This window comes from Gavialis gangeticus, unplaced genomic scaffold, assembly GCF_001723915.1.
Source record: "Gavialis gangeticus isolate Ggan-Ray unplaced genomic scaffold, GavGan_comp1, whole genome shotgun sequence".
NCBI classification, from domain to species: Eukaryota; Metazoa; Chordata; order Crocodylia; family Gavialidae; genus Gavialis; species Gavialis gangeticus.
In genome coordinates this window covers 86927363-86938996 of record NW_017729033.1, presented here as the reverse complement: position 1 = coordinate 86938996, position 11634 = coordinate 86927363, and the positions used below count along the sequence as shown (strand labels likewise).

Here is an 11634-nt window from a genome sequence, read left to right as displayed (position 1 = left end):
GCTTTACTTTTGCAACATTCTTTTTTTTATATATATATTTTAAAGACTGCCTAATTTATTTTATAGCCATTGTCTGACAAGAGTAGCAAAACATTATCAATAAATAGTCCTTATTTAGTTTGTACATCATTTTGTTAAAAATGTTTTGATGTCATCCATGTTTAGTGCTGCAACTGTAAACGTACAATAGTTAGTAAGAAATTAAACAAAGTTTTCATGTCCAGTAACATAATAAAAGGCCTTTCAGTAACATATCTAGAAGTTCCCAAATGCAGTAGGAAAACATGTTCATTCCCCTAACTTTGCAATATATACCAGCATTAGCTTTCATTTTTCTACAAGCATTTTAAAGGCATATCCAAAGGAGGTGTTTCGCCCCCACCCCCACCCCACCCACCAAAATAAAGTTTACTATCTCTTCATAGATGATATTGTAAACTGAATCCAACACCTGGCCCCCAGAGCAAGTAAGCTATTATCAGAGGCAAGAACATCCAACTGCTGATGTGCAGTAATCCCATCATGCCCTGCAGCTCAACAAAACAGGAAATGGTCACTGAATATTGCTGCTATTACTGCCATTGCTGTCAGTGCCATTAGTCTCTGTGGAGATTGCCTTGTTGATGGAGTTAAGGTTGGCATCAGATGGCATGGCATCTCTGCGAGGAGGCATCCTCTCATTAATTCGATCTAAGCCTTTCGCTTCTTCAAAGCTAGTGATCTTATGCTGCGGTGAAAATCCTTTGATAGCTAAATAAAGGATTATTAAAAAGAAAATTAGCAAAGTAAACCTGTTGACATTTCACCACTTTATCAACAGTCAATGAGTTAGAAATTCCTTCATTGTGAAGAACAAAATGACAAAATCTGACAACACAATAGACTTTGTACCATATTTGGAGAGCTAATGAGTTAACAACTAATGTCTCTCTTGCAATCCAAAAGTATTTTCATCAAGATTAACTTCTAATATTTTGTTGTCCACCTGGGTTCAGCTTAAAATATTATAAGGCTATAACTGGAATCAGGAACAATGCCCAAAAGCACTGTCTACCTATATTTAAAAAAATAAATAAATTGAAGCCTTACAAACACTGTCCTCAGCCTTAATTTCCTTACTCGGGCAAAACTCCCACAGACTTCCAAGGACTTTTTCTCAGTAAGAACAGAATGAAGATTTAAAGATTGGGCCAATAAGAAACAGCGAACAATGCTGTGTGATCAGTTTGCAGAACACACATTACAGCTACCGAACAGGGGCAGCTCTAGCATTCTTTTCAGAAGGCTTTGCAGACTTTTTATCTCAGCTGAACTGCTCACGTGTTGCTCAAGAACAGTAACCTTTCCTGACATCCCTTGGGCTCTAGAAAGTAATTTGGTTAAACTGCAGTAATTCAGTGTGACATGGACTAAGAATATCATTCTTGTGGTGCATTTGCCCCTCTTAACTTTGAAAATATATCAACATAGGACCCAGTAACTAAATTTAAAAAGTCAATGAATCTGTCCTTCAGCAATGACACTAACAATTCCACATTGATCTCAGCAGGTATCCACAGACTAAGCAAAAGTCTCTGTAGAATCCAATATAACTGTTTCATTATAGGACTTCTTTTTGAAGGTATCTCTATATAAACAGAAGAGAAAAAGGCACTATAGGCAAAGAGCTGCTGACAGCTTTTAATATAATTTACAGTAGCCTCTTGTGTGTTTTTCTCTCTTCTAATCAAAACCAAATTAATCTAATGAATCTCCAGAACGTTGGTTGCATTTTGGTAATGCCTTTCTCATAACATGCCACACAGCAGAGATGGTGTGTTAGTACCAGGAACCTGAAAACTTCCTTTGGGATAGAGAGATTAGGAAATTAGAGAGACTGATTTCCAGATTTTCCCCCCTCATCTAGGGATTTTCCACCAAATTGGGACACAGCAGACTCACATCCTGCTATACAGAACTATTCTTTTCCATTTCACAAGCTGGCCCATCACTAAAGTGACACACGGTTCTCTTACTGCTTCTGAAACCCCCCTGAACAGGCCTGGTACCAATATACCACTCCCTGAATTTTGCAAGGAGCAGGGAAAGCATTTTCATGCTGAAATTTTGCCAACCATTCCTGTGCAAGTGTGTAGACTCCCTTTGTTCCTCATGATTAATTTTGTTAGCAATTTTATGAGCATTTCATACTTCAGGTAAAATTTGAGGTGCATGATTTTTTTAGCATGTATCGTTTTAGTGAGGAAAAAAAACATGGTGATTAGTTAATCAAAGGGGGCAGGGGGCTGGTAGTGAAAATAAAGGCCTACATCAAATATTTGGAATTTTTCTTTAATTCTCTCACAAAAATAAAAATGCTTAGTGAGCACCCATGCCAAACCCTGAGAGCGAGTGTTTAATGGATAGCTTTGTTTAACTTGGTCCCATTTTGGGACTTGACCCTGAGAGATGTTTCTCCCAGGAGTGGTTGTGAGCACTTGATTGATGAAGCCTTGGTGATGATATTTTTTACTTGAATTATAGAAAGATGTACCCTTTCATCCAGCATTGGATTGCTGTATTTCAACCAGTAAATAAATAGCTATGTTTGGAGTGGCTAACTAGTGATAATGGCAAATCAAGAATTAACTTGAAGAATGAATATTCCTGGAATGGGGCTCACTTTCTATCAATTTTATTTCAAGCAGACATGTTATAAACCTTAGTGCTGAAGAATGTGCTCTGCTGTAGTTGCTGGTCAGACAACGAGTATTAGCAGTTTACATTGAGAGGATACTAAACACGACACATAGTCACAGAAATCACAGAAAACAGCCAAACTGTCAACGAGAATGCACACTGCAGATTAGAGTTTGCCAATAGGAATAGATAATTCCAACATAAATAGCAGCTCAATCACTGCTATTTAGAAAGCAGTTGTATTTTCTCTTACTTATTTGTTGTATAATTTTGTTTGCTGCTTTATAAAGATCAAAAACAAATTCAGGTGCTCAAAAGGCACTTTTACCGCGTCAAGGAACCATGATCATGAAATCTTTTATTTTTATTTTTTAAATAAAGACACGTTTTTTAAGGGGGCAAGAACAAAATACAACTGAAGAATTTTGTTTTAAAGGGGAACTTTGAAATTCTTCTTCCAAAACTTTGCATTGCCGATTGCAAACCGCACATACTTATTTCAGTTGTAAATCGATCTTAACTTTATTGTTAAAGAAATCACATGTGGATTTAAATTTAAAAGATCATTAAGAAAGCAACAAAGTTTGCAAGAGTAAACATTCAGAAACCTTCTTAGGCAGCCAGTCATTTTAAATCTGTAGCTATGATGGTGCTGGTGTTAACGGTTGCACTAATGTAAATACCCAGTATTTTAACTGACACTAGTAGAAGAAACTGACATCTTGGCAGACAAATGTCTCATGGTATTTTACTTTTTAAAGAGACATAAACATATTGAACTGTACCAAAAAGATTCACTCAAAAACTGCTTTTTATAGTGCTCCCCCCACCCCAGTCAAAACCCCCCTCCAACCTCCCCCAACCCAGGAATAAACCCCCACCACCATGTTTGTAAAGCTGTGTGTTGGTCTCCTTTATCAAAGATCGAAAACGATTTGAGGCCAGAGAAATGATTCAGCCTTTCAAATACTGCTCATGCACTATGTGTCAAAGAGCAATTTATTAACAGCTGCCGTGTCGTGTCCCCTTTTAGCTGAAATACAAGTCTCCTCATCGGCTCATGACGTTACTTAGTACTTAAGTTTAATGTACACAAATTAGAACAGCATCATAACTTTAAAAAAAGAAAAAAAACAACAACAAAAAGCACTTTCCCCTTTAAAGCAAGTACACTTTGGTTAATACCGAGCCACAATTGTTAGCCCAACACCCACACACTCTGTACAAGCTACAGCAAAATGAATACACCCAGCAGAGCCCTTATCTGTTGTAGGAACAACAGAAAGGGGACTGGCTAATTTACCTTCATCAGCCTCAATAGCCTCAACAGTAGCTGAAGAGAAGAAAGGGGTAGCAAAACGAATGAGAAAAATGAGCAGAGGATTTTAACTCTAAGAACAAGTCAGTGAATAGCAAAGGAGCTAATACACTAATGTTACTGTAAGTGCTGGATTTTGGCACAAAAGACAACACAGAAATGCTACACAAAGAACAGAATAAGTATAATTTGCAGGCTTGACTGAGCTACAGAAATAGTTTTTGGAAGCTGAAGGATTTGCAAATTAAACTTTTTTTAAAAAAAGAGAGAAACATTTTTTTTCTTTCAGCTCAAAAAAATTGACAAAAGAAAAATGTTTTCCATATTGTGCATCTCACCTACAAAGTGTACTGTAAAATGACCGTGGCATTTAGGACTGTGGCAGCCTGATTTGTGGGTATCCAGAAAGGGATGGGGGAAAAGTGGCATAAAGCCTGAAGAAGAAATTCATACTATTTCAGATCTTCATTTAGAGAGCACTAGATGCTACTAGTACTACACAGGACTGGAATGCCACTTAAGAGGAAAGTATAAAATTTACAGCTTGTAATTTGCTCTCTCTCCTGGAATCCCACCCCACCCCACCCCAGCCCCAACTGAACAGGGGGTTAATGCAAGTACATTTTCTTTTACTCACAAACCAGCTTGGGTTTCAATGTACCTTTATCTGCACACTTCCCTCATTATAATACCATGTCTCTGATCAAAATAATTTTCGTCTGTTAAATCAGTTGATATTTAATAAAAGTAGAGGTAATAGTGAGATTAAAAGCTGCAGGTAGTGAAAACACAACAGCTGGGTAAGAGATAAAAATGTAATCATTAGAAAGCTGTTGCAGTGCTATGTGCACACTGCAGGCCATAATTGTTTTGTGGGGGTTTTTTTAAGTCACTATTAAAAATAACCAATTTTCAAATTTCCTGGTAGTTTGCAATTCAAATCATATCCTTCAATTTCGGTTTGCATTTGTTCTTACAGCCAGATTTAGAAGCTGAAGCAGTCAGAAAATGCAATCTAACTTACCAATGGAGCAGCCAAGACATTTATAAAAAAAAAAAAATCTGCTTATTCAGAAAACAGATCAAAATGCAATCCTTTCTCCCCCAAATCAGAAGGGTTTTTTCCCCCCAAACAAGCTTTTGTAGCTTTGATATTAAATATGGATTGAGATCAATGCTAAGATGTATATTGTCATCTTGCTGCATGTAAAAGTTACCAGAGGTAATCCACATGCACCAAGGTGAGTCTACACCCCTCACACGACAAAGTAAGATGACACATCTAAAAAAATGGAAACAAAACAGAAACAAAATAAAAAAAGAAACATAGCCACTGTGAGAAGAAATTAAGATGAATAACTGGATCCAAACCAGCACTGACACATTAGGCATAAATGACGATGACTAAAATGTGTACTTCCACGGAACATATTGGTCATATTTTCTGTTAAAACAAAGTATTATGAAAATGTGCTGAACAGAAACTATGTAGATTTCAGAATATTTGGTGAATGGTGTACTACGTGTTAATTAATGTAATAGTTTGTGTATAGTAATGTTTTACTAAGCCAGAATACTGCAGTATGAGGGGATTTTCATTTTAGCCATTTTAACAACTTTTTGGTAATATACTAAAAGTTAGTTTGTTTCCTAATATTTTGTCAGGGTAACATCAGCATTTTCCTTGGTCCAAATTGTCTGACAAATCTAACAGAACGATACTGAGAACAGCCTGGATAAAGACACAATCCCACTGTAACACTGAGAGAGACATTCTGGTAAATCATATTGCAGCATTTTCAAAGCAGAACGTTACTATCTGTGTAACACACAAGGCACCAAAAAAAATTACCACAAAGTACCTGAATCTTCTAGATAAGAGAAAAGAGACAGTAAAAGGGAAAAATACAGCAAAAGAATACTCCAGGAGGGAAACAGGAAAGTTAGAGGCTGAGACTGCGTAAAATATATAAAGTACATTTCCATTTTTGACATATGCAGACAGCAGAACTACAACATAAAAAAGTAAAACATTCTTGGGTGCATGGCATATATTGTACAATAGTAAATACAGGAAAAAAGAGAGCATACATTAGTAAATTAAACATTCTTTTGCAGTTGCTAATTCCAGATGGAATAAGGCATCAAGTGTACTGCTACTACAGGCTTAGTGCATTCCTATGACAAAACATGTCTCAGTACAAAACTGAGATAAAAATCATTTAAAAAAAACAAAAAAACAAAAAAACAAAACAAAAAAAAAAACTTTTTTCATACCTAGCAAGCATGATGTTAATAGATTGCTCCCTCGCTTCAGATTAAAGTGGATTGTGCAACTGCTCTATTTTATATACCTCATGTATCATCATTCAGTACAGCCAGGAGATAAATTCTAATTCTAAAACTATTTTCTTGCGTGATTTGCAATGAGGGAGAAGAAGAAATCAGATAAAAATATGGTTTAAGTGTCATTATCAAAGCTGAATCTCCAATTCTGTGCATCAAAAAGTACTTTAAACAGGCAAGAAGAAATTATGAATTGCGTAGAAAGCATACGCATATACTTCATATGTACATTTTTGGCTATCACTTTTGTCTGGTTTATTTTTGTGTTTTTTTCCCCTCTTTGCAAATCAGTGGGGTATAAGTCTCAAAAAGTCATCTTATATGAACTCCTCACAAATGTTCACATACCGTAAAATGTCTTATTCTAACATTTAACCTTTTTTTTTCTGAGAAGACTGAGATTATTTTCCTTGGATTCTGCAGTTACTCAAATGTCTTATGCATATAATGGCTCACAGAGACAAACGTGCTTACCGCTTTGCAGAGTTTGCTTTCCTCCAGAGAGCACACCACTGGGCAGCATTCCCGTTGGAGTCAAACCTTTCAGTGTCAGCACACTCTCACTCTCTTCTCTGTAAAGGAGAGAGAGGGCAGGGAAAAAAAACATTGTTTTTTTGCTAGGTTTGGAACAGTAGTGGCTTGGACCAAGGAAAATGCTTTTACCATGTTACCTTCTCAGACAGAGTCATTTAATGCATATGGTTATCTTCAAACCCTCCAGTCAAAAAGAGTGAAATTTATTCCTGTGTAGGTGACTTGCACAAAGCTCCGCTAGAGTTTGATTTAAGTCCTGTTTGAGGGCTTGAGCGGTCCATGGGCACCTTTACATATGCAGCGAGGCTGCTCCAACATGCTGCAATTAATCAAGTCTGCTGGAGCATGGCAATTACTGTGCTCCAAGAGACTCCAGTATCATATATCAGGGTCCCTGCACTGAATAATGGTGATGGAGGCGCTTTAACTAAAGCTTGTTCAACGAACTATAGTTAAAGCACCCCTGCCACAATTTTTCAGTGCAGGGACACTGATATATGTGATGCTCTGGGCACTTTAATTAGATCAGCTCTCAGAGTGCCCCTCTCACTCCTGAAGCACATGTATAAATACCCCTTGCGTCTGGCCTGGGACCTCTTTTGCCCAGAACCGACTTCACTATTACACTATATGGGATCTACATACAATCATATAAATATATAGTCCTACATATAGGATATACTTATAGTTATATAGGCCCATGTGATGTTGTTAATTGCTATGACTATAAATGTGATTTGGTACATGTTGATTTACCTAACAAGATTTTAAGTGTGTCAACATTGTGCTTGCTCTACAGGGATGTTAAGGGTATGTCATCACAGCTTTCCTGACACTCTGAGAGCTCTGCTGAAAAACATACTCCATTTACCTGCTCCCACTCTATTGATGCCAAACACAGAAATGAGGCAGTGAGGCTGCTCTGAGGGCACCCCCACTCTGCTGCTCTCCATCACACTAGACAGAGAACACAAGAAGTTGTCATCCCTAAGGTACTTCAACTGCCTCATCTCTCAATCTGGCCCATGCAGAGTAGCAGCTGATGGTCTGGAGCACCGCAGAGGTGATGGATATACCAAAGGTCCAGTTTTGTAAAGGTCTGAACAGTTCCTGTCAGGTGCTGAGTGCTCTCGCTTTCCATTGACCTCCTCATCCTCAATGGCTTGCAGATTCAGAACCCAAAATCTTCTCTCCTCCTATACAATTGTAAGTGTGCTTAGGCCATGCAAAGATGCTGAAATGCATCTGTCTCTGCTACAGAGGGTAGCAATAATGAATCTTCCTGTTTCTATTCTCCTTTTCACTCTTTTGCCGTCTTTGCAATCAGGGAGCTACAAATTTTGTCTTACTTGAAATACCTTGAGAACAGTGCAATTTTCTGAAAGTGACGAAACAGTGAAAAATCAGATTTCTTTATGGCATTTCATATTGGGCACACAAAAGTGAGCCATATCTCTCATTCCCTGCTGAAGGCCACAAGCTGCTTCTGAAAATATTTGCCATGCAATATAAATCACTAGTACTGTACAAAATGGTTCTCATGCTTAGATGCAAAGGAAACCTCCATAACTTTTCTAAGTGTATTAAATTTAGCAGCACACCTCATTTAAAAAACTAATTTCACTTGATTTTTTGACAATGGAAAAAAAGAAATTCCCCTATTGCAAAAAACTCCAAAAGACCACAGCAAGTCAGAATGGTTCTGACACTACAAATTTCTATTTGAAATCTCCATGTTTATCTTGTGAATAATGTGTAGGAGTGTGCACACCTAACAGCACTGATATTGCTCCCCATAACACCCTTAAAAGGATATCATTGCACCTCAGGATGCTGCAGCAGTCTGGTTGAGAATTACTGCATTAGTATAATATTAAATATGAAATAAATGAGCTGAGCATCCAAAATTAATTTCCTATACTGGTTTTAGTTTAGACTTTTTTTGCATCTGCCACATGTTTAAAGAGATACTCAGCAACACAATCTGGCTGATAAAGAATCTAGTTTTGGAAATTATGGTATGGAATACAAAAAAAAAGTCCTTTTGCTGAGAAGAAGTATATTTTCTATATTCACACTTAAGAATAGCACAGTACGTGTTTTCTATTCTACTTAGAAACATCAGATGGAAAGTTCTAAACAATAGGTAGTAATTAGTTACTCTCGCTCGTGTGTTAGTGGAGGAGTGCAGATGAAGGGTAACAAGTTGCTACTGTTTGTGCTCATTTCCTGGAGTTTTAGTTAAATGAACCCAATGCTTTCATCTTTAATCATATTCAAAGTTGCAGCAACAGTAAAGGGTGACAAACTGTGACAGCAGGTTTTCTTTTTAATGAGACACGTAATGCTTAACATACTCTTTCTGTATTTAAGTCTTGTGGCAGAGTGGCTAACTGTGAATTCTACACATGGAGAGAAAGGTACTTAAAAACAAAAGATGTTAGGAATTTGCATTTTAAAACACTTTAAAAATGCTTAACAGTTATGCTTTGGAAAGTCATAACATTTCAAAACAATGGCAATTGAGTTCTCACAGAGAAGCTGTATAGCAGCAATGTTTGTCAGATAAAATCATTTTTAAAAGGTTCCAATATATTGTATTTAAGTGGCATATTAAAACATCAGAAAATGTTTATAGTTTAAATAACAGACTGCTCTAAATGACCATGAAAAAAATGGTTCATTATCAAAACAGGTAGTCCTACCTTAGCACAGAGAAAACTCTGGCCATTTTTCCTATTGCTCTGATCTTATTCCTTATGACTTCCTTTCGTGCTGCAGCAGTTGCTCCTATGTAAAAAACACATAAAATAGAAGTTATAGTGACATAAACACAATATCATTACTTTGTTTTCTGATTACAAACATGTTAGAAGGCTCATATAATAGTATACTCAGAGCAACTATCTGCATGTGATTTGACAAACTAAATAGCCACTTTTGTTGATTTTAACAACTTACAGTTGAAGACTATTCCATCATACTTGAACATCACATTATAGTATCCTTTCAAGGTGCGATTATTTCCCTGATGCACACTAAAGCAACTTGGTTTCATCAATTTATGTTAATATTGTGCTTCAACAGTTTGTCATGTGATCATAAAGACAAGGTTTTTAAAAACTAGTTATTCAAGGTGCTACAAAAGGTATCCAGTTAAGAACACTGTCCATATCTTGAAATATTTTAAAGTTTTTAACTAGAAACATTTTACAGTAATGGTGCAGATAGAGTTTATTTCTTAATCTTGCCATTTTAAGTGAAGATACAAAATGCTACCTAATTTTGGTTCCACTTCATTAGACACAACTGGCACTGCAAACCATGCTATTTAATGGATTTTAGCATGTATTTCAATCAGTCGTATCATTCCCTGAGGAAAAAAAAAAAAAGGTCTTCCATCTACTTTTGAAGAACTATAAGCAAGTCACCCTAGCTTTGATTCAGAAATTATGGATATTAGAGACACTAACAGGTACGGCCCCAAAACAGCGACTATACAGTTCTGGGAACAAAGAGGAATCAGGGCCTGGGTGTTTTTTGAATTCTCACAGTTGAGGGAAGAGGCTGAGTTAGGACATATGAATCCTCAAAACGAATGCATGGCTATATGGGAAGAGCAGGAGGCATATGGCTTCCTCAATAACTGGATAGAGTTCCATGAAGAAGGGCTGTTGGGAAGAGGCCCATTAGAGTCTATGGTCTCTGGCAAATGTTGAGTATGGGCTCTGATACATAATCCCAACAACTGCACTTCCTGGTATGCTAGACATGCATGGCAGGAGGTCCGATTGTGGCACTGGGGATCAGATCTCCATCACGCCATATTGCCAGTGCAGGAGAAACCTGGGATCCCTTAAACCAGCATTTAGGAAGCCAGTCAGATGATCCCCACTCCTACCTTCAGCAGCATATCAAAGTGGAGGGCTCTGATAAGCCCCCAAAGCTGGGAGCCCTAATCAACTGCTACTCCCAGCCTCTGAGGTGAAGTAGACTCAAGGGTTCCTTTGCACACCAGAGGCTGTGAGGAAGGCCAGCTGATCTGTATTCCCAGCCTCCAGAGAGTAGTGGAGCCCTTGACTCCAGCTGTGCCCCAGAAGCATGGAGGACAAACCAGATGACTGGGGTTCCCAGCTTCAGTGGCAGAGAGAGTCTTTGACTCCAATGTGCCTCCACAGCTGGGAGGGACAGCAGATTGGAGCTCCCAGTCTCTGTGACACTGTGCAGCCTTGGACTTCAATGCACCCCCAACACTGGGAACAAGAATCAGCTGATCAGGGCTCATTTGAGGAGTGCAGGCAAGTCAAAGGTTCCCATGCCCTCCTAAGGCTTGGAGCCATGATTAGCCTGGTCATATGTGCAATTTAAAGCCTGATGGTAACCAACCACAAAGGTATTACACATATTTTGTGTAATAATGTTGTGGCTTGTTCCTTGCTTTATCACACCATTAACTGCACCTTGTCATGCATCCACAGATGCATCTTAAGCAGGTTCAAGGAGGTGATCCTCCCCCTCTATGCGGCACTGGTCAGGCCGCAGTTGGAGTACTGCATCCAGTTCTGGGCGCCGCACTTCAGGAGAGATGTGGACAGCACCGAGAGGGTCCAGAGGAGGGCCACTCGTATGATCAAGGGACAGCAGGGTAGGTCCTATGAGGAAAGGTTGCGGGACCTGAACCTGTTCAGCCTTCAAAAGAGAAGGCTGAGGGGGGATCTTGTGGCCTGTTATAAACTGGTTAGGGGGGATCAGCAGGC

The 11634-nt window shown here is 38.3% G+C and overlaps 1 protein-coding gene across 1 annotated transcript in view; it reads right to left on the bottom strand.

Moving 5' to 3' along the window:
• Positions 1 to 122: 122 nt before the first annotated feature.
• PPP3CA (protein phosphatase 3 catalytic subunit alpha) overlaps positions 123 to 11634 on the bottom strand; it is a 328633-nt gene continuing 317121 nt past the window's right edge. Inside the window, exons 11-14 of the mRNA XM_019525876.1 lie at positions 9583 to 9667; positions 6818 to 6915; positions 3983 to 4012; positions 123 to 750 (exon numbers count right to left, since the gene is read on the bottom strand). Coding sequence (XP_019381421.1) covers positions 554 to 750; positions 3983 to 4012; positions 6818 to 6915; positions 9583 to 9667 — 410 coding nt within the window. The 3' untranslated portion in view covers positions 123 to 553. The remainder of the gene's footprint in view (positions 751 to 3982; positions 4013 to 6817; positions 6916 to 9582; positions 9668 to 11634) is intronic.